Source organism: Lonchura striata, chromosome 20 (assembly GCF_046129695.1).
Source record: "Lonchura striata isolate bLonStr1 chromosome 20, bLonStr1.mat, whole genome shotgun sequence".
Classification (NCBI taxonomy): domain Eukaryota; kingdom Metazoa; phylum Chordata; class Aves; order Passeriformes; family Estrildidae; genus Lonchura; species Lonchura striata.
In genome coordinates, this window is record NC_134622.1 from 8149762 (window position 1) to 8174326 (window position 24565).

The window sequence follows — 24565 nt, forward strand, 5'->3', positions numbered from 1 at the left end:
TTATTGGAGCAGAAGCTTCTATATATAATTAGTGCTGGATTATCAAAACCACATTTGTTGTTCTGGAGACATCTTCTTGTCTTTTTTTAAAGCTAGGTGGAGTACAAATGAACCTTCCCAAGGAGGTGCTGACCTGTGAAGGTGTTGGCTCTGTGACTAATACTCTGCAAACAGACTGATTAATTCGGAAGAGCCACGACTGGCCAAGCCTTGCTTTGCTTTGTTTGCTGCTGTATAAACACCAGGTAGCAGAGAGCATTGTCTTTCTGTAGGACTACCCTGAAAGAGATGGAAAATGGTGTGCTCCTCTGAGTTTTTGAGGATTATTCAAAGGAATATCCAGAGCTGTTGTCATGGAAGAAAGCTGACTGCAAACCCGTTCAGCTCATTCCCTTTGTGTACCAAGCAGAACAAGCCATGATACTTTGCACAGTACAAGAGTGTCATTCTTTATCCTGACTTTGGCCTAAGCTGATGGTGGAGCAGAAGTTTCAGCCACTTCACTCTCAAATGTGAAGTTCAAAACAGCTCAAGCAGTTTTGAAAATGTCAGTAGGTGCTGGGTGGTGTCCCTTGCCACCTGCATCTCTTTGAAATTCCAGCCTTTTGAATCCAGTCCCATTCATATTTCAGTTCCCAAGAAGCTCTCAGGACTGATTCAGATCTTCCTCATGGCTTGATTTAATTGTGTGAATACCTTCAATATTTGTTAACAAGCTGTACTGCCATTCCCAGAGGTTTTGGGATAGGGGGATTAAGCAGTGTGGCAGAATGTGCAGGAATTTTGTCTCTAGGTGCTGTATGAAGTAGCCCAGCAGTGCAGGTAAGGGCTGCTGTTCTGTCTGCCCTACTTCTCAATGTTTGCTTTTCCTCATGCCACTGTGAAATGTGTCAGTGTGTTTCCTGTTAGGATATCAGAAGATCTCTGGTCAGCAGGGAAGTTGTTTTTTGACTGTTTCATTTGCTTTAAACAAAGGAGGGGGAAAAAGGCAGGAGAAAATAGGGTGATTCAATAAAACAGATGTGTACTGAAACCTTTTAATGAAAGAGTGCTTTAAAGGAATCAAGTGTATAGCAATCCTTCCTCTGTGCTGTACAGTCTCCATTTCCCAAAGGCCATCCCTCACTGACTCGTAATCAGCCTCAGGATCAATCTCAGGATCAATGCTGGAACAGGGTAAAAGGGATCTGCCAAGTCCCCTAGGCTTTCAGTTAATCTTTGAGGTCTTAGTGGTTTATCTGCTTTTGAGAAATGGATTTTAAACACCAAGTTAATTAGGTTCTTGAAAACTTTACTCTGAGTTGACAAAAGATGTCAGAAAACATGTCCAGGCTCCCCGTAACATGTGCTGCTTTATCACAGCAACTCAATGGAGAGTGTGGTGACTCCAAGCTAATGCCATCTTTTGTGACTTGGCTGTGACTAAATTCACATCGATGGCATCATGAATCCCATATTAATGCATTGTGTTAAATCATTCATTGTGTAGCTGGAAGTCAGCTAAAGGGTACTAGGGTGCTGGAGGAATTCTGAATGTAGCACAAAAAAGCTGCTGTTATCTGCCTTCTAACACTGGTTTGCAAATCTGAAGAGTCTGCGTGTTCAGTTCAATGTCTGGTGGCACTTCAGGTGTCTTCAGACATCCCAGTTGCTCTGTCTGCCTCTGGAGCAAGGGACAAGTCTCCTACAGGTGCTGCCAAATCTTAGAGTGCAGTGAAGGTATTTTAAATATACCTAAAGGTCATCTGAAATGGCACTAAACAGCTGAATTTTGGTGTCCTAGACCAGGTGTCATAAACCAGATGAAATTAAGATACTCCTGTGAGTATTGTTTTACTGAGAAACTGAAAGTGGTGGCAGGAGCTTTCCCAGGGCAGGTACCTGCCTGCCTTGCCTGGCTGTTGCTGTGTGTTCCTGGTGCTGCTCTGGATCCTCAGCACATCCTGGCAAAGCCTGACAAAGTGCTCTCGAGTCCAGGATCTGCTGAAGTCACAGCCAGAGGATGAGCTGAAAGCCAGAATTGTTAAAAGAACATATTTCAGCTAAACCACAAGTGCCAGAGCACAGTAAAATTGTGTGGGATGGTTTAATAATTCTTTTTATTTGCTGTACAAGTGTGGGCTGTTAATATTCCCTTTACTTAGCCATGGTGATAAATGCTTCCAGTCCACTTGATTTATAGTGACCTTTGCCTCGAGGAACCACTTTTCTATCTAAGGCTCAGGAGTTCTGTTCAGATGGGAAATTTTATTTAAAACATCCTGGTATTCAAAGACAGAATTCCAGAATGACAGAACCACCTCTGTCTTCTGTTTCCAGGGTGTCTTTGAATAGTTAGTCCTCAATTTCTTTTTTCAGTCTCTTGTTGCACTGTCCTTTCTGAGGTGGATTTAGGGATGACAGACACGGGACAGTGAAATTGCTGATCTGTTGCAAAAGCAGGAGCTGGAATGAGAGAGCTTTAACATCCCTCGTGAGAGGACAAACTTGTCTGCAGGCAACAGTTTGCCTTTCTGAAATGTATGACTTGCAGGGTGCTATGAATAGCTTTCTTTTAGTTCTTGTTAGTTATCCTGCTCTTGTAATTCAAATAAGGTATCCATTGTTTAAAAACATCACACCAAAGCTGCATCTGTCTCCATGCTTCAGTCTTACATGACTGAAATGCTTTGTGAGATGACTCGGACAGTGCTTAAATTACATCGATGGTGCAGGAGGCTTAGTACCTACTGAAACTATGGAAGAGTAAATTACGTGGAATTTTGAGTATGTTGAAGGAAGAAAAAGTGGTTTTATTGTTGTTTGCCTAAGAGATGACAGGATTAAAATTGAGGAATAAGGTACTAAATGGAACATTCTCTGTTAACACCACTGTGGAACAGCAGAAGGCCGTGGCATTAACCTTTGGGTTATTAATATGTTGGTGGAGGGAAGGATTAAGAAAAGGGCAGGTTGTGGGACACAAATGGGACAAAGGCCAGAGGCAAATAATTTTGTATTGACTCCAGTTTTAAAAAATAAATTCAAGGCAGAAATTAAAACATTTTCAAAGGTGTTTATGCAGTCAAATGTTGTCACTTCGCAAGTGAGATTACTCCTCTGCTCTGGGACTGGGGAAGCAGGTGTTTGAACTGTTAGTATAATTAAGGGTCAAGTAAAATAAATGTAAATTCAAGGCTATGCTTTACTGCAGTGATATGTGTTATCTCAGAGCATATGGAATGTAAAGGCAGATAAATGTATTGAATCTTCATTCCATAATGTCACACGTGTCCCCCTGTGACTGGTAAAATGTTTGCCTCCTACATCCCCTTAGCCTGCTACCACTGTAATTACATTGGGTGTGCTGCCTGTTGTTACTTCTGAACAACAATCCTGTGTGTTTCACCTTGGAGGATTGGGAAATGTTCTTCATTCCATAATCCATTTTCTCCTGGTTATGGATGTCCCTGTGGAAGGTGCTGAGAGCTCAGATCAGAAATGCATCATGATGTAGAAAACTGAGGAGTAATGCTGATGCTTCTGCAAGAAACATTGTAGTTGTGTTGAAATGGGATTAAAATGTCAAAAGATCATCTCAAGGGATCAACTTTTAGCTCATTAAAGTGATACTTTGGCTTTTGCCACCAGTGGGAAGCCAGGGAGTGCTCCCTGGCAGCAAGTGGTGCATGGAAAGCTCCACAGCAGGGTACAAACCCTGTTCCTAATCCTGATTTAGTGTGACCTTGGGTGAGGTGTTTCATTTCTCTCTGCTTCCCTGTCCCATAGCTTAAAGTTAATGATGTGTTTCAGAGGATTTCAGTTAAACAGCTGGTGATTTTAAAGCACTTGGAGAATTATATGTTCTATCTATTGTTGTGGTTTAATGCCTCACAACTGAAAAGTAAGGCTGAAAATGGAGAAGTTCTTGCTGGGCACCCTGGTGAGGAACACAGTGATGAGGTGACCTCCACTGAGATTCAGGGCTGGTTGTTTTTCTCTTCTCTGCTCAAAACCAGCAGCGCTGGCCAGGCAGTGAAGTTCTGTGTGATCTCAGCCACTGAAAGAAGCAGCATACATCAGGGCAGTGTTGGATGCAGCAGCCTGGGAGGCATGTGTGTGTCTGGAGTCTCCCACAGCCCATCACAGACTGGGGGCCAGTTAATCAGCTCACCAGGGGGACTTGCCCAGCCCTCTGTGCAGCTCCTGACTGTGGAGCCTCGGGCTGTGGCTTGGCAGTCATTGGCAGCCACTACACTGCTCAATTCCAAGGTCATTCAGAGGGGCCTTGCCCATTAAATAGACTTTAAAATAGTGTTTATACTTGATCTGGTGTTTTGTGATCAACATATGCGCTCAGAAGTTTTTTTTTTTGGGGGGGGGGGACTCCTTGTGACTTTTTAGTATCATGTGGTGCTTGTGGAGTGAGGAGAATATGTAAGTCTTTCTACATCATGAAAATACCAAGTTGGTTAATGGTTATTGATGGATAGCAAATGCCTCGTGATTTATGACAGAACAAGTCAGCAGAGCGTGGAGTCTTGCAAAACATGAGGCACACTGAGTAAGCTCAAAGCCTGCACAGGTTGGCAAACTGGTGGAGTACAGATAATCCCAGTTAAATATCATTAATTGTTATTCTTATGTACATGTCTTCCATTGTTCAGGATCATGTTGCAATTGTCATCTGGTGGTGATTAGAAGGATGCTAGCATCACTATAAGTGCAGCATATTTCCTAGGAAAAGGTGGTTTCCTTAATGCCAAGCAATTTGTACTAATGTGTAATTACCTCATTATTTATTGTAATGTACAGAACCACTATTTATGGAATACTGCTTAGTCATGTACTGACCAGTTGACAGTCATGTTATTGAACTAGTCTGGGCATTAAAAGTTTTTCAGAGCACTTACTTTTGTCATAAAATTTTGTGTGAAAGGTAGCAAACCCTTTCAGATTGAGTAAAAGCCCAGGACATACAGAAGGCTTTAAATCACCCCTTAGGCTCCATTCAAGAACATCTCTGATTATTTGTAATGTGGATTTTACATCTTAAAATGTAGTATGGCTGCAGCTTGTGTGGAAACTGCTTCTGTATGCTGGACGCTTGTCCTGTTCCATGGCCAGGATGCATTCAAGTGCTTTCCCACCTGGGGTTCACTTGTGCCTCTCTCTGAGCAGGGAGGGGCTGTGCTGAGCTGGGATTTCTCTACTGGAAATCACATCACATCATGGCCTTTTCAGTTTTCCTCCTCTACTTCATCTCCTGGTGTTGGCTGCATGGGCACCACGAGCTTTGCTCTTGTGCTGAGCTCCCTCAGAGTCGGTTTTATGGGTGCCAGCTGCTGGCAGCTGTGTTGGGAACGGGATGATCCGTGAGCTGGGGCCTGGGCTCTGACAAGGAGAATTCCCATCTCTGCTTTCGTGGTGCTTTCCACCGGAGATCCCGGAGCTGTGCTGTCCCCTCCAGCTGTAGGTGACTGAATGAAGCTGTGTGGGCCTGGCTGTCCCTGTATCTCTCCCCAAAAACACTGGAGCCTTTGTCTCTGGCCTCACCGTGCCCCTGCCATGACAGAGGCTCTCTGTGCTCTCCTGCCAGCGCTGCGCCGAGTTCAGGGGGCTTTTCTTCAGCTGCTCTTTGTCTGGGGGTGTTTATTGTGCTGCTGCAGAGTGTGTGTGTTTGAGGGGGGGAGAGGAGGGGCTCCTGTTTGTGTGGGCTTTATAAACCCAGTGCATTCTTCAAAAGAGATGCTGAGCAAACGGGGTGGTGTTAATGTTAACCCTTCCGAGGTTGCTGTGTAAGGCAGGGAGTCTGCTCCCCTTTGCTCGTAATGCTGTTTGATCTTCTGTGGATGCTGCACATGTGTGTCAGCAAAGAGCCTCCTAAATGTGGGGAGATGGAATCTGTTCTAGGATTTCCCCCCAGAGTCCTTCTGGAAGTTGTTTTTATTGCAAACACTGGCTCACTAGCCCTTTCTGTTTGCATAACTCGCTCCTGCATCCTGTTTATGTGGCTTCATTGGACAACATCTCCTCATTGTGCTTCATCTCCACACTTTATGATCCTGTACTTTAGGGCTTTTCCTTTTGAATAAGGTTCTGAATTTTCAGGAGTATTTTCTTAAATTCACTTGCAGTGGCATGTCATACCTACCTTTTGAACCAGCTTCTTTTCTCTAACCAGCTTGTTACAACTTCCATGGTTCAGATGGCTCTTACTGTTTCTTTAGTGCCTGGGGTCCTGTATTTCAAGAAAGCTTTGAAAGATGAAAATCAACAACTCATAAACTTCATTTCCCTTATAGTCACATAATGCTTTGCATTGTTGGTTGGTGGGGAAAAAACCCAACCAACAACTGAACAGAACAGCATCAACTCTCTAAGCTCCTTTTGCTCTTCTTCCATAAGAGGATGGGAATTTAGAACATGGAAAATCTGTCCTCCATCTCTGCAAGAAGCTGCAGCCACACAATTGTCTTAGTGTTGGAAGTGCCAGAAGAGTTTTATATTTCACTGAATCTGTGCTCAGCATAAATGTTTCAGTCCCTCTTTTGTGATGATCTGCTTAAATAGAGTATACTGCAAATAGTTTTGTGTGTGATAAAAGTACATTTTTTTCAAAGACAGTATCTTTTCTTAAGTTACTGAACATTTCCTCCGAAATTACTAAGATTAGATCCAGCATTTTACAAAGCAATGTGAAGAACTTTTACTTTGAAATAATTAATATCCTTTTATCTTTACATCAATATAATTAATAGGGGGTTGTAGCTCATGTATTGCAGCATTTATGTAGTATATAATTACACTGGGAAAAAGTTTACCAGGTTGTGTTCCTTTGCAGGGGGAAGAAATGCAGAATAATACAAGCCTTTGAAACATGAATCCACACAATCAGTCATGACTAAACCTATTCAAACACTGAGGTGTTTTTTTCCAGGACTGCTCTAGGCTCCAGCATTGTTGTTGTGAAACTTGTTTTCTTCATGCACTAACTCAAATTTGCTTCATCCCTTGTTCCTCCAGGAGCAGTTTCGGCCGCGAAGCGCACGGGGATCCCAGCACCCCGGGAATTGTCCTCATCCGTGTCCAGGGAGAGAGCTGTGCTGCGTGGTCAAGCCAACACCAGGAAAACACAGCCCAGCCCCACCTCTTCTGGTGCACCAACTCCTACCAAACACGTGCGCCCCACCAGCAAGTCCAAGCAAGAGAATGAAACTGGTGACAAGGCTGTTCTGGAATCTCAGGTTAAAGAACTCCTGGCAGAGGCAAAGACGAAAGATTCTGAAATTACCAAACTTCGTTCTGAGTTAAAGAAATGCAAAGAGAAAGGATCACTCAATGCTGAAGGAATGGGTGCTTCCAACCAAAATTTAGAAACAGTATCACCTGTTGACATAGATCCATTAATAAGGACCCTTCAGGAGAAAAACAGGACTTTCCAAAAAGAGCTTGCTAGCCTGGGAGAAGAAAACCGTGCTTTGAAAGAGAAATTGCTTTATCTGGAGAACTCCCCCCTCTCAGACACAACCACAAGCAGTGGAGGCGACAGCAGCCTCCCAACCCCAACTACCCAAGAGTCGAGTTTTGGAAGCCCATCCAAGAGTGCGTCAAGGGGCGAAGCAGAGGAGCGCAGGCAGCACCTGAACGGGGGCGCCCTGCGCAATTCCGGTTCCTCCAGCAGCGATGTCACCAAAGCCTCCCTGTCCCCCGATGCGTCCGACTTCGAGCACATAGCAGATGTACCTTCCAGGCCAGCATCTGCCAGCAGCAACCACTTCAAAGGCTCCAAGTGCTCCACCGCAGGAAGTTCTCCAAACAATATTAGCGACCTCTCTGTGGCATCTCTTACAGAGAGAATACAAAAGATGGAGGAGAATCACCACAGCACAGCAGAAGAGCTGCAGGCCACTTTGCAGGAGCTGTCGGATCAGCAGCAAATGGTGCAGGAGCTGACAACAGAAAATGAGAAGCTGGTGGAAGAGAAAGCTCTCCTGGAGACTTCCTTCCGTCAGCACAGAGATAGAGCCGAGCAGCTGAGCCAGGAAAATGAGAAGCTCATGACTCTCCTCCAAGAGCGATCCAAGAATGAGGCTCAAGAAGAGAAGGTCCTTGAACTGGAACAGAAATGTACAGAGGTTCTTGAAAAAGCACAATTTGAAAGAGAGAAATTGCTCAACATTCAGCAACAGTTAACTAGCAGCCTGCGAAGCTTAGAAAGGGAGCATCAGGATGCCCAGCAGGTGATAAAAAGCCTGAAAGAAGAAAATGAGAAGCTGCTTAAACTTCTAGAAGTGGAACAGCAGAGCAACAGCACAGTGACAAAAAGTCTGGAGGACTGTAAAATTGCTTTGGAAGGTCTGAAAATTGAGAATGGCTCTCTCAAAACTCAGCTGGAGAATGAGAAACAAAAGGCTGCAGAAATCAATGTGATGGGCTGCACCTCTGACAACTCTGAGGTGCAGGAGATGCTCAAAGTAGCCCATGCAGAAAAAGCCCAGTTAGAAGCCTCTTGCACTGAGCTGAAACAAGAGCTGCTGAAGGCAAACAGTGAACTGAAGCACATTCAGGGGCTGCTGTCTAAGGTAAAACAGTAACAGCTCTAAAATAAAAGTGGTTGTTTCTGTCCTATCACAAATAGGTTGGTCTTTACATTGTAATTGAACTGTTGATTGTAAGTTTCCAGGATTTAAATTGTATTATTAGCTCTTAGTAGAAGCTGGGATTATATGATATTGTCTCAGTTTCTGCTGCTCTACTCGTATTTTCTCAGAAATAACTATTGGCATATCTGTATTTATAAATTCATAACTATTTTGTCCTAATACCTTCTGTAGAATTTGCTCTTTCAGTAAACAGAATTGTGTCTATTAGAATTGAAGCAAAGAGCAGGTCAATAAAAAAGTACTTTGATATGGTGTGAACAAATAGTGTAAATCACTTGCTAATCAGATGAAGAGAAGGGCATAAATAGTTAGCTGTGAATATTAAATTCTGAATAATGAATCACAATTAATTAGCAGTGAAGTGTAGGTGTCATTGGTCATGAGAACACAAGGACATGAATTAATGCTCAGGGGAGCTGATAGGGACAGCAACAAGTCACAGCACAGTCAAGCTCCAGATGAGATAATTTTCATAAAACAAATATTTTTTATGAAAGAAAGAAATGCTCTGTTTTGGGATAGGTAAAGTAACATTAAAAAAAATAGAAAAATTAACCTAATTTGCGAGTTCATAGCTTTGCTCCAAACAAGGTTAAGCAGATTACTACCCCTGTTTCTGGGCTCTGTGATCCTGGCTGTTCAGAGGAGCTGCAGTGTGAGCCATCATTCAACAAGTGTTAATAAAGCAGAAGCAGTGATTATGTCCCAGTGCTGCAGGAGGAGTGAAAGTGTGCAGCCTTTCCTGTATGGGGAAGGGAGCATGAGAAGAATGATAAAATTGGCTGCAGATGAAGAGAGCATTGCCAAAAAGCACCTCCATGGTTTGAGTGATGTAGAAAATCCAGATGTCCTTTCAGCTAAAATAGGTGACCACAGCAAATGGAGTTAGAAGAGGAAGCTTTCCTCCACTTTTCCCAAGTGCTTTCTGGAGCTGCAGGTCATGAAGAATAAATGAAAAACTGCTGAGTGCTCAGACTCTGTACCAAACTTTTTATTGCTTGGTTTGGAAACCACAGATTTCCCTCTTTTTACTCTTCCCTTCCCTCGAATTAAGCTGTTTTGAATCATTGGCTATTTGTGACACCCAAACAAGACCACAGGCTTCTGTAAGGCTGCCCTGCAGTGAGGCTGTGCCAGTGCTGCTCACTGAATTGGCAGCCTGCACCTTTTTCATGACTTGTTCATAGTCAGAGAGCTCCCCCCAAACCTGGAAACATTGATCAGTGGGCTGAGCCAACAAACTGAAGTGCAGCAGATTCCCCCTTCAGTAATTCCAGATGTCCCAATTCAGAAGTACACTTATCTGCAGTAGCTGGCTCTGCTATGTGCGTTTTCACAGTTCATTGAAAATGCACATGGTAAAAGCAGCAAATTGTTAATGTGGATGAACTGATCATCAGCGTGGCCCTAAGGCAGTGATATCACTTTCATAATGTTCTACAGAAATAGAAGAGGAGATTTCTGGGAATATAACTCCTCTCCCTTCATTAACTGCAGAGATTGGTTTGGAATTGTGATTATCATATAGAAAATTTCATTTCCTTTGCAGAATCTTGTATTATCTTTATTGCCAGGAAAGAAAACTGACATTTATCGCTCATCTCTGCTTCCTGAGACTCTATTTTTTTTTTAAACTGGGTGTACACAATGCTTAAATCACAAGGTGCCCAGTAAAGTCTCTAATGAGTGAGGTCTCCTAAGAAATAAGGACAAACTTGCACATTTCTTCTTCCCTCCCAGGCTGAGAATGAGTATGGTCAGCTGAAGGAGGTGTGTGACCGACAGGCTGAGCAACTGAGCAGAACCAGCCAGAAGCTGCAGGAGAAGACATCAGAGAATGAAGCAGATATCAAAAACCTGAAGGAGACCATTTTTGAGTTGGAAGACCAGGTGGAGCAACATCGTGCTATAAAACTCCACAACAACCAGCTCATCAGTGACCTAGAAAGTAGGTGGGGCTGGGAAAAAGGATTGAAGTGAGCTTATTTGGGGGGCTCAGTTATGGCTCCAGCAGGGAGGAGGCAGTCTGACCTTTATAAATATTCCAGTTTTGGATATTCCCTTCTGTTTATGCATAAAAGTGCTATTTTAGCAGAGAGTGCTATAGATGGGACATTAGAGACAGTCTCTAAGCCTCATTCTTCAGTGAAGGAAGTATTACCTGTTCCAGAAATTGGAATGACTGGACTTTTATTAAAGAGTTTTTAGGGCAGAGCACTGGGAAGAGCAGTGAAGTCGAGGTTGCTGTGGATGGGGAGCTGGGAGCTGCCACCTGGTGGAACCAGTGGCTCAGTGATCCCTCGGGAGGTGTGTTCTGAGCGAGTGAATCCACATGGGGTTGTTTAAATTTCAGTCTGGTTTAATACCTGAAAATAATGACATATTTTAGAGATGTTTGAGCACCAGTTCTACTGTTGGTTCCATTCCTGATCATTGGCAGTGTCTTAATTCAGTTTAGTCTATTTTAGTGGCATTACCAGAAGCAAACCCAAATCAGCTGCTCTGCCCTTCCATTCTCACTTTCACTGTTGCCCTTATGTGTTTGATGAACTTTTCACATTTTTTATCATTCCTAGGCAAAGCAATGAAGCTGGAAGAACAAAAACAAGATACAGAGAGGCAGCTGAAGGCTCTGACTAAGCAGATGAAGGTAAGGTTTAAGCTCCAAGACAAAGCTAAGCTGAGCTTTTATTGCAGTACTATCATTGTGTTTTCCTAGAAAAGAGCAGAAATTCTTTGTGCATCCTTTAAGTCTTCATTCTCTTCACTTTGGACTTCTTGGCAATATTGGAGTAGAAAGGTTAGCATGAGTTTCTTTGGCAATATTTTTGGTAGTATAAAGAGGCAAGTGTTCAATTTGACCAAGCACCACCTTAAAATTGTGGGAAAATCCTGGTTGCTTGTGATCACTTCAATAACTAAGTGTTCAGCTCGATTGGGTGCATTTTTACAGCAGTTTGGGGTTCTAATTGCTCTTTCCAGGAGGACACAGAGGAGTGGAGGCGTTTCCAGGCTGACCTGCAGACTGCAGTGGTTGTCGCCAATGACATTAAGTGTGAAGCTCAGCAGGAGCTCCGTGTGGTGAAGAGGAAGCTGCAGGAGGAGGAGGAGAAGAGTGCCAGACTGCAGAAGGAGCTGGATGAAGTGAAGGGCAGCAACAGGTTGGTTGTTTACCATTTACCAAAGCCAAGACTTGATCTGTGTGCCTGCTAACACGCATGCAAACAGTGCTTTGTCAGTAACTATTTGCTGGCTTGGATGTGCATCTTTGTCTGTTTGTAACTCTTCTGGCAGATTTTGTTGTCTCTTACTCTGTTATTTTTCTTTTTGGCAGTCTAGTTCTGTCAGCTAAGCTATGAAGGTTTTGATCAGCAAATATTAAGTAGTAACAATTGCCAATATCCTCTGATAGCTTTGCTCTCAACATGGTGATGGCTTTATAACTCTGTGCAGCTGTATTAAACCATCTGTGGGAGGATTGGTTTGGTACAGATATTCCAGAAGAGAACTACTTAACCTGAGGGAAGTCAGTGAAGAAATACAAAGTAACACAAGCAGTCATCTCTTAATCAGAAATATGTGTAAATTACTTTTACTCCTATAGATTTTGCCTTTTAATCTCTCCTGGTAAATTCATGACCATTGGCAGAATGGCCACAGGAACAGGGTGAATCCTGTCATGTCTTTCAGGTGAAGTAACAGTCCAGCTCTACGTTGCACTTATTTGCTCACTGTTTCCCATCCAGAGGTTTCCACAGCAGCTGTACAGTAGATGGGACTAAAAGCATGGGAGAGGTTTTTTGTGGAGGTGTAGGGATCACAATGCCTGGATTGAACAAACAGAAAAACTTATTTTCAGAAAATAAAGGAATGTTTTTAGGCTCCAGTTTCATTAGCAGAGTCCCAAGTGGATGCAAAGAAAAACTGTTACAGACCATGTACTCAGACAAAATGATTACCAGACAGTACTTAAGGTTCTGGGCTCTGTTTCCATTCCTAATTTGTTCTTAATGAAATTTCTCTTGTTGAAAGCAGGGCTCCTATATGAGGGTGGGGAATCATATTCTCATAGCTTCCCCTCTATATTATTTTGGCTTTTAAGATATATTTGATAGTACTTCAAATGAATAGAAGATGACCTGCTAATTTGCAAACTGGAATATTTATCTTCCATCTGTAAGGAACATGATCAGCTCTTTGGTATAAGAAGGCTGAGCTGCAAATACTCCTTTACAAATTGGAACCCCAGAATCCATACAGCTGTAGTTCCAGGAGGAAGTGTTCAGGCATGTATTTAATGAAGTTGGTTTTGGCTTTTGTGTCTCCCTCTGTGTCACACACACATGGATGTGTCTGTCTCTGTGTCATGTTGACTCTCTGTGTAGCTTGCTTTGAGTATCGCCTTGGTTATGGAGCCAGATGTGCTGTCTGCAGTGGGCAATATTGATTCTCTTTCAAAGGCAGGTAACAACACCAAATTTTGCATCTGTCAGGATAAGTAATTTGACTCTGAGTGTGCAAAATGTCTGTACTGAGTGGTATGGGGAACATAATGAAGCCTGTGGAAGTCCCTGTCTAAACAAACCAGTGATCAGCAGCTAAACACTGGAATTTTAAAGCTCTACTGACCTATGAAACAAATTCCTGAAGTCACCAAAGCTCCTGCTGAGAGCCAGTTCTACACTTCCAGATATTTTTGCATTCCTGAGGTCTGTCTCCCCCAGCACCTTGGCTTCTTTCACCCAGGAAGTTCTGGGGGTATTCTCATGATCACTTTGTCAGCTTTCACAAATGCCACTGCTCAGAATCAGCAGTGGATTCTAGTGCCTGTGGTGATTTTGATGTGTGCTCAGTACTGGTGGAAGCAGTTTGTAGCATGATACTTTAACAGAGTCTATAAAGTATTCCTCATGTTTGCTAATGCTGAGCAGCTGCACGCTCAGCTGAATGTCTGACAGTCCCTAGTGAAAGTTTCTTGTCTGATTTTTAAGCTCTTATTGGAAAATGTACCTTCCAAAGAGCTTGCTACTCAAAGGTTTTTGGCAAAATCTCAGCCATCTCTTGAGGGTCATTAGACTCCACCTCATAAATTCATCTTGAAACCAATTTATCTCCTATGACATCCTGCCATTTTAATGTTTGCCTGTGGCTGCCTGAGTTCCTGCCTCCAAGTTTGATTTCACCGTTACGTTCTTCTAATGAGACAAAAAGTCATTTCTGGTTTAGGATCAGCCCAAGAACTTGCAGAAAAAATCCTGATGAGGTCATCAGAGTTCAACTGAATGAAGGTAAGAGCCTCCCAAGGGCATCTTTAACACAGATTAAATGTCTAATTCTATGACTGAGAATGCTGGGGGGGAGGTTGGACAAGCATCGACCAAATGAAAGAAGAGAAAAAGGAGTTAACTTTGTCCCAAGTTAGTATTGGTGAAACTACAAATTGATTAACCCATGCTTCAGGCAGTCTTCTGTGATATTTTACATCCTAATTATTTCTCTGCACTAAAATGCAGACACTTACAATCCACTGTTGTGTAGCTGTCTCCTCACAGGTGGTGGAAATTGGAGTTAAATAGTCTCCATCCTTGGAGGTTTATAAGACAGACAGGATAAGATCCTGAGTAAAAGTTTCAAGATCTTGCTTTGACTCTTCAGCTTCAAATTGTCAAAATTATTCTGGCACTAAAGCATTTTGTGTCTTGAACTAAGAACATGGAGGGAAGACAGTTGGGCCAGGATTAGTACTTAGAGAAATGAAATCTGTAATTAAATGAGCGATTCTTAGAATTATAAAAAAATTAACCAGATCTTCAAACGGAAGCCTAAACTGAAGATTGTGATGCATCCCACTAATTTGCTTCTGTTTTTCCTCCTAAAGTCTCCAATGCCACAGCATGGCAGTGTCACATGCTTTTTTCCTGGAAATGAGCTTGTACTCTGTGTATTAAACCCTGCTGTCAGTCTGTATGTGCTGATGTGCTGCTCATTTGTGCCTGTGTTTGCAGCTGTTCTGTCTCACAGGGGTTTGAGAGTTCACTCTGCTCTCACAGCAAGCAAAGGGAGGATGGCAGAGCAGGGCTCTCGAAGCAGTGTTTGTTTGCTCCTCAGTTGTTTGATGTGGGCGTTTGGGATTTTTATGGAGTTCCTGGTGGGGTTTTTTTACATTGGATGAGGTTATTCCATCCTCTCTAGTGCAAGGATCCTGAAGCTCTGGCTGAGGTAGAGCAGCTCAGCTGCCTGGATGGGTCCATGTAACCTTTTTGAATGAACAGTCTGAAATGAGCAGAGGAGAGGAAAGCCAGGAACACTGCCATCCCTGTCCTACATTAATTCCCTGGCTGTAAATAATTTCTTCATATCTGAGCAACACAGATTTATTCTGTGTTTTGTACTGTTACTGCTCACCACATCTCAAAGCCAAATTAGTGGAGTGTTAAGGTGCTCCTTTACCTGTCCCAGCCACACCACTGGCATTTCCCTGGCTCCCCCTAATTTAGAGGTGATGGGATGATGTAAAATAGAGAGCTGTTCCTCGGGGTGGGCATGGTGTGGCTTTCCATAACCTCCCCAACTGCTGTGTGTCTCTCCACAGGTGCCTGATCTCTGCCAGCTAACACAGCCCTGAAAGGAGGCACAGCCAGGCCTGTGAGACACTGCAGGACTTGCCTTCAACTCCCAGCTGAAAAAGGGAAGTTTCAATACAAGAAAGCACCTCTGTTTTTTTTATTACCCTGCAAAATTCAAGTGTATTGCAAAGTGTGAATGCTCAGGTCCACCTCTTCCCCATGGGCAAGAGCCACTCTCTTTGTTTTAGAAGGCTTCTCTCTTCAGAAGACACCAGGAGGCAGAAGAAGTTCTGAATTACTCTAAAGCCAGCTAAGCCATAAGAAGTAATCACAAGAGATTTGGGGATCTGAAATAACTGGGAGCTTTTTTTTTTGAGGGATGGGGCTATTTTCCTCAAAACAGGCATTCAAACATGCCGTTTAACCTTAAACAAAAATTACCCTGAGTGTGTTTGTCTGATTTGTAACATTTAATGGCATATGCATAAATTCTCCATGTAATATTATATTCTATTATCTATTTCTGTGTGTCTAAATACATGTAAGAGAGCAAATGGCTTAAACAGACACACAGACTTGGGGATAGGTCACTGAAATCCAGCAGCAAAACCGAGTGGAAGCACGGATTTACTCTCTCGTTCTCAGCTGCTCTGCTGGTTTCAGATTTCCGCTCCTGCATTGACAAGGCGCTCGCCGCTGGGTGGCACGGCCGACACGGTGGTGCTGGGAAGGGACAACCATGGAGTGTGTCCTGCTGTGACCTTCCCGGGGAGAGATCCCTGCGAGGTTTGTCCTCCTCTAAGAACTGCAGATGGAGAGAACAGAAGGAAAAGATTCGAACATATCAAGCCCCTAGTAAACACCCTCTCAGAAAGGAGCTGTTCTCATGCCTTTAACTCAGGTGAAGTATATGATGATCAGGGAGAACTTGAAGTTCAGCTCTGCAGCTGGAGACACCTGGAGAGAGCTTTCCATGGATGCTGAGGAAAAACTCAGATCACCATCTCTACCAGGAGATTCTCATGATTTGTTCCAGGACTGGAATTCTGTGTTTTGACTGTGGGATTTCTGTCCTTTTCTTCTGGATGTGAAGACCTAGCAAGGACCTGGTGTGGGAGCAGGCAGAGCTAGTGGAGAATTCCACAGGATGTCCTGGCTTTGGCATGGCCCCCACCTTTGTGCCGTGCTACTGGAGTGTTTGCATATATGCACACTGTGTTGCCTTTCTCTGCTGTGCTGGCAGCTGTTGAATGTTGGTTTTTATGTTTCAGAAATATACATTGAAGTGCCAAATAAATGTTTAAGTGTTTGGAATTGTCTGCTGCCTGCCCTCGGCCTCTCTTCTATTCTGTGCAGCGGTAGCTGTGTGTCTCTTCTTTGTGTGCCTTGGAGTTCAGGAGGAGTCACAATGACAGGAGCTGTGTCAAAGATGAGATTGGGGAGTTATTTCTGAAAATGTGGTCCTGTGGTCTTAGGCCTCCTGTAACAGTCATCAGAGCAGTTTAGAAATTTAACAAACATTAGAAGGCTGAGTTTGCCAAAAATCTGTACATTAAGCCCAAAAAGACCTGCACCTTGTTATCAGTCAGTTGTCCACATATTTCAAACTTGGAAAACAAGGAGACTCACTTTTGCTGTTAGAGAAAAGCTCTCTGCATCTATTTCTCTCACCAGTGAATGAATGAAACTCAGCAGTGATTTTGTGAAAGGGACTGCACATTTTAATTCCTTTGTGGCCTCCAATGCTCTGCTTCCTCCTGGAGCTGCTCCACTTCAGCCAGCTGCACGTGCAGCATTTATCTGTGTGAACCATTCATTCCCGTTTCCAGGAAAGCATACAGCACTTGGGGACATTTTATTCAAATACCTAATTTTTGTAGCAGAACTTGTGTAGTCTCTTGGATGGCCTGAAATGTGCTAAGCTGAAGAAATTCTCTGCATGAGGATGAGTCATTTTGGGTTTGAAGTTATGGCTTATCATTTATCTTTCTAGTTTGTGCTTTGTACTGTCCTCCTGAATTAGCTACTGCGAGTTAAGCTCTTGCTGTTTTGCTTCTCTCTAAAGAAGCCCATCTCTATACACACATGTGCTTCCCCCTATCAACAGATTTTTCTTTTTAAGGTTAAGTGCTCACCAATTTCACCTCTCCATTGCTTGTTGGCTGGCATGTGTTGTTTTAGTTGAAGGAAGTTGCTCTCAGGACTGTTGTTTTTACCTCTTATGCCAAGGTTTGCAGCATGGGAGGCCTCGGTTTTCTCTTCTGATTGTGTTTCATCAAGGAGGTTGTTTCAGGCTGCCTATTACAAATACACAGATGGAAGATTACAGGAAGCATCCTAAAAAAAATAGAAACTGGTTGTAACTCCAGCACTTGAATTCTCATAATGACAGAATAATGGCACCTGAATTCTCAGTTGACTCTTCTGTGGCACAGGGGCTGGTCTAGTTACTCTTTTTAACGTTTACATCCTTCTGCAGTCAAAGGCCAGAATGAAAATGTAATAGATTGCACTGGGTAGTTTGGGGTCTTGAGGCAGAAATTTATCCTCCCTCCATACTTTGCAGCACTCATTTTGCTTTTGTGGTTTGTGTAACTCAGGTGCAGATGCTGTCACATGCTGATTTGTTGTTCATGTTTTATGAACCACAAACAAGAAGTCAAGGCTGGAACTTAAGGCTAGCAAAACACTGGCTCCTTCAGAGCTCAGTGAATCTTACCCAATCTGTCTTTCCTCCTTATTGGATTAAAGGAGAATGGAACTGAAATGGCTTTTTCTCCAGCCATCTGCCTCTGCAGGCTCCCCTGGCACACAAGGAGCTTCAATGAATTAAAGAAATAGCAAAAGTCTGCTTAAAGACAGCACCTCCTTAAGCCCTGCCAGAAATAGAAACTTGAGTCACTCTTTTATTCACTGACACCCTTTAGCCTTTTTCATTTTCCGATGGCTAAAGGGAAAGGAAAGGGCTCTGACTTCCCTTTTTGGCTCACAGAAGTTGTTCAACCCCATAGGCACTTTCTGGATAGACTCCTCCAGGCACCTTATGAAATAATTTCTGGTTTTGTGTTTATGTAGCTCTTGGTGTGTATCAAGCACTGTAAATACAGGGAGATGTGATGATAGCTCAGAACCTGCTGCTCAGCAGCTCATGTGCAGTCTCTGAGCAGGTGGGAGAGGTACAAATAATCTCTTTTTACATTACTAGACTTGATTTGCTTTCAGCTTTCCTAAACTAAAGCTAGGTAATTGCATTCCAAGTCTACCTGAGAAATACAGGTAAGTCACTAAGCAGTATCATGTAAAATACTTCCCTAGAAGCAACTTTCACTGTGTGATTATATTTGATGTTTAACACAGCTCTGGGCTTTCCTGTAAGTCCAGCACTTTATCTTGACTTCAGAGTTTCTTTTCAAGTGAATAACTTCTTTATCCTTCCTGTTAAAATATGAAACCTTTTCTATTTGGTTTGTCTGTCTTGATTCTAGCCATTGGATTTTGGCCTTCCTGTTTCTGCTAGGATGAAGCACTTCTGAGTTTTATTCCCTGTATAAGTGCTTATGAATTGTAATTGAGAGTTCATTTATTTAGCAGATGTCTCTGTTGATAAGTTTTGAGTTTTTACTCTGAAGTGTATTTGCCTTTTGGTTACTTTCCTCACTGTGAACCGAGAGCCACAGCAGCCCCTTGGCACCTGTGCTGTATTGAAAGCCCATCTTCAGGTGATTATTGATAATTAGTCGAAAGTCTCATCAAACTTTCTTTTCCAATGAACATCCTCCTTCCTGTGTGAGGCTTGGGAATGGGGATGAAATGATTAACAATGCAGAAAAGTTTTTTAGACTCAGTGATTTCATGTCAGGCACTGCAAGAAAAGGACTTGAATATTCTAAGAGTGGTCCATATTCTGGGCATTGCAGTAAAACCTGCACAGTGCTTGTTGTCAGTGAAGACCTTGAATCTGTGCTTGCACTTCCCATTGGCCCTGACTTTGCTGTGGTTTGTGCTTTGCAGGCTGGCAGCTGAAGAGGTGGATTCTCTGGAGTCAGACACAGCCAGCCGCTGGCAAGGGGTCTGCCTCAGCAGAGCATCTCCCACGCCTCCAGAATCTGCAGCCACTGTGAAGTCACTGATAAAGTCATTTGACTTGGGATGCTCAGGTATTTGGACATTGTACTTTGTAGTAAAAAAAAAAATTCTAGCAGTGAGCAGCATTTGCCTCTTGCTTCTTGATGGGTGTTTTCTGTCAGTGCTTGGTGCATAAACATGGAATGTCACTACACAGTGATTCCCTGATCTGACAAGAGAGTGATAGGTGGGTTTGAAATCCAGACGTTTCCATGGTTTTTCCTTGCAGGTAGCAGTGGACAAAATATCCCAGTTCACAAGGTGCCCAGGAGCCCTCTCAGTGGAATTCCAGTGAGGACAGCCCCAGCAGCTGCTGTTTCCCCAATGCAGGTACAAGGAGTTCTTCTGTCCTGGTAGATTCAAAAGAGGTGGACACAGTGCTGGCTCTAGCATCTGCTGACAGGGGGAAGGGAAAACTCATCAGTTTGTTTGCTGTGGTCCTAAGATAAAGGATCAGAGTTTGTCTTGACTTCAGCTTAGAGATCTCAGTAGATCTCAGTGGACAGATGTGAACTCTGGAATACAGTTCTGAACTTTTATCACCATGGGCCAGAATGGGATATTGAAAACTGGCGCTGGGGCTGCAGAGACAAGAATCCTCCTGACATATGAGTCAGGGTGTTGGGAACAGGCATCCTTACTTCTGGTTTGTGAATCTAAATTGTGTTTGGCAAGAGAAAAATCATACAAATAGAAGTGTGAAGTAGTTTGGGAACCAATGTATTACCAAATAAAATATTGTCCCTTTGTCCTTTTATTTTTCACAGTTACTTACCCAACTGTAGGTGCAGCTGACACCCTGTTGAAAGGTTTTTGTGTCTCTCCATGTGCTTTGTGCTCTTGAGATAGCAGAAACTTCTTTCTGCTCTCCTGTTTAAGCATGATGACAAATACTCCTTCAATTACCTTTTGCACCTTTGTTTCACAGAGACATTCTGTGTATAGCAATGCCAAGCCAGCCAGCAAAGGCATTGCCAGACATGCAGATCTGTCAGACCTCCCTCTGGCAGGTAAGTTGTGATAAATGTACAGATACTGCCTCTTTTTTGTTAACTACACTTGTTATTAACTGTTGGCCTCAGCCTGAACCATTTTTCCTCTTCTTACATGGTCAAAGGAAAAATGGAAAGTGCCTCCAATATCTTTGTTTTACAGAGCTTATTTTGTTGTGCTTCTATTCCCATCTTGATCATAACTAAAAAATAGCTGATTTACTGTGGTTTGCCAACACAAGCTCCCCTTCTTTATTCTGAAGGATCCATGGCACCTCTCTAATCCACACTGTGGAACTGGAGAGTGTTGGATTTTGTTCAACATGTATGTCTCTGGAACAAGCCCAAAGCACTGTCTTCTGAGGGTTTATTTGTTTTTAAATTGAGCTTCATTTGAAATACATCAAACATTTCAGATACTGATGTGACTGTTTTAGGAACAGTCGTATTTGGGCTGGAAATTGTTTTGAGAGTTCTCAAGAGATGAGTTTGTTTTCATTTCACACTTTGCTTTTGTTCTCTTGTCATTTAATATTCTTTCCTACCAGTGTTTGTTTCCCATTTTCTCTAGGCCCCTTTATTTTGATTATCTGGTTCTGAATATAGTTGTTGCATTGTAATCAAAGTTAGTAACAACAGATTCTTAAATTTTTAAGGACAGATTAAATGTTGTGTTCCTGTAGTGAAACTGTAGAGAGGGACAAAAAAAGCCCCAACGATCAATCACAACTTCTTGATGGCTAGACTGGATTTTCTGCAGTCTTTTGCTAATACAGGAGACAAATTAGAGCCTGGCTAAGCAAGCAGAAGTATCTGCTTTTGTCTAGGGAAATAGACAGGGTTTATTTACTTTTATCAGTTTTTCAGGAAGTCTTGCATGAGTATGCAGATCCCAAACACAACATAAGACCTTTTTAATCTCTACCAGTTTACTGTAGAGTGAAATAATCTATCAGCTATGTAATATGATGCCAGTTCTTAACAATAAATATTTCACTCCGGGCCATGGATCATTTCTTTTATTACCCATAGACAGTTCTGTGAAAATCTGTTAAAATCAACAGATATTTTATAAGCCATTGTATGATAAAAAAATTATGGCTGCTTATCTAACAAGTTCCTGTATTTACTGCTTCTCTTTGTACCTGGATTTAATTTAGTTGCAATAATCCATAGCAAAGGCTTACTCACTGTAAAGTAGTAACAGCTCTGGTTCCAATCTAAATAATCCTAGAAGGCAGTTGATCCAAGCCCTATGCAAACAGCACTGAATCAAAAATTATCCCCAAGGAAATTCAGAGTGAAGTAGTCTCCATAATAAAAATCTCCTGGCTGATTCGATCTGACCAGTGTCGCAGCAGGGTTCTGTGATTGTCCCTAATGTGACCCAAATGTTACATAGTTGGAGAGGAGCATGGATTATTTCACTCAGAGCTGCTCTTTGGCTGTGATCTTTGAGAGTCAGAGCTTTACTGGCTCCATCTGGACTTTCTAGCACCTAGAAATAAGTCAAAGGGAGCTGAAGCTGAGATAAGAAGGAATTCACACCTTGGTGATATGGCATTAATTGATAATTATCATAGGGATGTTACTGAAAAAGAGGTGAAAAAGTTGTGTTCCACATTCAGTTTCTGATAACATAGTGTGTGCAGTCCTGGCTTGTTACATTAGCTCTTGTATTGATATGCAGTGATTTTCTTTTGACTATATAATAATATATATATAAATATATACATTATATAAATTACATAATGTGTGTAAGAAAAATACAGATGCATCTGCTGTGAATATATTGAGCCTTCTCGATGTTATGTCAGAGTGGATGTCAGACATCACGAGGAGTAAGTGCCTTTCTCTGGGCTGCATTCAGGAGACAAGAGGCTTTCTTGCTACAAGTCTGCTAATGGCAGAAAAGAAATCATTGTACTAGGGCTGCTCAGTCATCTGGTGAAGATATCTGGTGCTCAGCTTTTGAACCTTTAAGACTGTAGATTTTGGTATTTCCCTTCATTCACCTGAGGCCCCTACCCCCCAGCAGGAGTATCAATCACAGGAAACCAGGCAGCCTGTACTGTTGAAATCATCAAAGCCATTCCTTGTTGTGGTCACCTCTAATCTGCTCAAGGTTTCCTAGCCCCATGTGTGTTTAATGAACAAATGAGTACATTTGTTTAGAATCAAAACAACAGACTACATATTGTGTGCTGGGGTGGCAGGATAGTGATTAATCAAATTCTTCAGGCTGCAAACTGACAGCTTTTTTTGAATTCCCACAGACCTTCTGAAGGGGAGAAATGAAGAGCTGAAACCAGACCATTACCTCCGCAAAAGCCCCTCCCTGGAATCCCTGAGCAAACCCCCAATGGCCTTCAGCAGCAGGATGCTTTCCTCTACCCCCAGCTGCTTGAAACCCCAAAGCAAACTCAGGTATCAGCCCAGTTTCCTGGGAAAAAAAGGACAGACCAACAGCATTATCTGGAACCAAGATAAACTATTAAATCTGGAGGATTTAATCTGGAGGATCTCTTGACTCCAGAGCAGACTCTGCTGGCTGGTCTTTGGGAATTACCAGGCTCTGTTAGATCCAGACATGAAAATTCAGATTGTAATGATCACGGTTATATGGGAAATTATGATAGCAAGCTTTCAGGAGCCACTGAGTTGTACCCAAGAATTCCATAATGTGTACATGTGGTCAGCCCTCATTATCTTACTGTAATTTTGCATGTTGTGGTGAGCTAAAACCAGAGGCTCTGAGGGCTGAAGGAAATTGGACACATAATTTTCTTCTCTTGAGAAAAAACATATATTTTCCTCTGATCTCTGCCTTTATTTCCACCAGTAGAAGCTGTAGAGTGGAGACAATGTGGGTGTTTTGATTGTTGACCTTTAAATGTTCTCAGCTTGCACTTTTTTTTTCCCAAGAACTTGTTTTGCAGCAGCTCGACTGGGTGTGAATTTAGTGTTACAGATTCTCTTAGGCAGTTTCTCTCAATTTTACACCTAAATCCTAGTTTTCAATATATAAAATGAAGAGATTACTTGAAAATTGTGTAAGTAAAGTTGATTAAAATAATAGCAGAAATGTTTGGTTAACACACACCACTGGATATCACAGGTTCTGTTTTTTCAGCTCTTCATGTGCAACGACACCACCTTGTGTGAAGGAAAATACTAATTGCAAGCTCCAAAACCTAATTCAGTTTGGTTTATGTTCATGTTCTGTGTTGCCATTCTGCTTTGTCATACAGATATTATTTACACACTGTAAAAAATTAAAGAGATTTCAAGTGTATTTATTGCCTTCTCCCTTCTTCCCTGGTTTAGTGTGGAGAGGAAGGACCCCCTGGCAGCCCTGGCTCGGGAGTATGGGGGTTCCAAGAGGAATGCTTTGCTGAAATGGTGCCAAAAGAAGACTGAAGGTTACCAGGTAAGAGAATAGGTACCTTTTTACCTTAATCACATTCCTGTAGGATGCAGTAAGCAGTCACTGCAAAGAAATATGAATAATATTGTATGTTGATTTTTGCATGTTTCTTCTATGGGCTGTTTCCATCTTCTTCATTTGGATTTCTTTAACGCTGCATTCCCCAATGTTGCATTGTCATAAGTAATTTGTATGAAAACCCCAAAATATTTACTGCACTGGAGCTTGCTGATGGTGAGAAACAGAGTGTATATGTGCAGCAGCCTGAATTTAACATCAGTTTTTGAAAGTACATTCTAATATTTTTTTTCTGTAGGTTTCTGTGGGCAGTTAATTATTGTGTGAGTTTTTTCTTTAGTCCTGTCTACAAAGCCAAAGAAATATTTCATTGTGTGGCCTTGACCAAATGAAGTTTGCAGCTTGAATTTACAAAGACTTGCCTGAGATTGTCTCATTTCTTTGCAGAGTGATTTTCACTGTTATTGAGGGATAATGGTTTGTCCAGGTCTTGCATGGCCACTGCTGTGCTTTCCTGGCTGGTGTTGGTGTGCAGTTGAGTTAAGCCTTTGGTTCTGCAAGGAAGGAAGCTACAGACAATATTTCATCCTGTGGTAGATGCTGGATGTGCAGGAAGATTTTGGTTTGGTATGATGTTGGGAGTTTTCTTTCTTAGGAATAATATTGTTTGTTACTTGGAGCAGAAGACAAAGCAGTTATCACCACATGATGTGCACCCTGGAGCAAGTCTCTAATAAAAGCAGATTCCATCTTTTAAAGTCAATAATAATTTTTTTTTTTTTTTCTTCTGAG

General features: G+C 42.4%; 1 protein-coding gene across 7 annotated transcripts in view; it reads left to right on the forward strand.

Moving 5' to 3' along the window:
* The window catches only part of SPECC1 (sperm antigen with calponin homology and coiled-coil domains 1), an 86954-nt gene that overhangs the window by 43604 nt on the left and 18785 nt on the right, over positions 1-24565 (forward strand). For 6 of the 7 annotated variants that reach the window (XM_021524942.2, XM_021524945.2, XM_077787532.1 and 3 more), the window contains 9 exons: positions 7006-8564; positions 10386-10593; positions 11222-11295; positions 11628-11806; positions 19223-19368; positions 19566-19666; positions 20265-20346; positions 22605-22755; positions 23656-23758. In XM_021524942.2, coding sequence (XP_021380617.1) covers positions 7006-8564; positions 10386-10593; positions 11222-11295; positions 11628-11806; positions 19223-19368; positions 19566-19666; positions 20265-20346; positions 22605-22755; positions 23656-23758 — 2603 coding nt within the window. Of the gene's footprint in view, positions 1-7005; positions 8565-10385; positions 10594-11221; positions 11296-11627; positions 11807-15237; positions 16531-19222; positions 19369-19565; positions 19667-20264; positions 20347-22604; positions 22756-23655; positions 23759-24565 lie in introns of those variants that run through there. The other variant, XM_077787533.1, reaches the window with a different exon arrangement.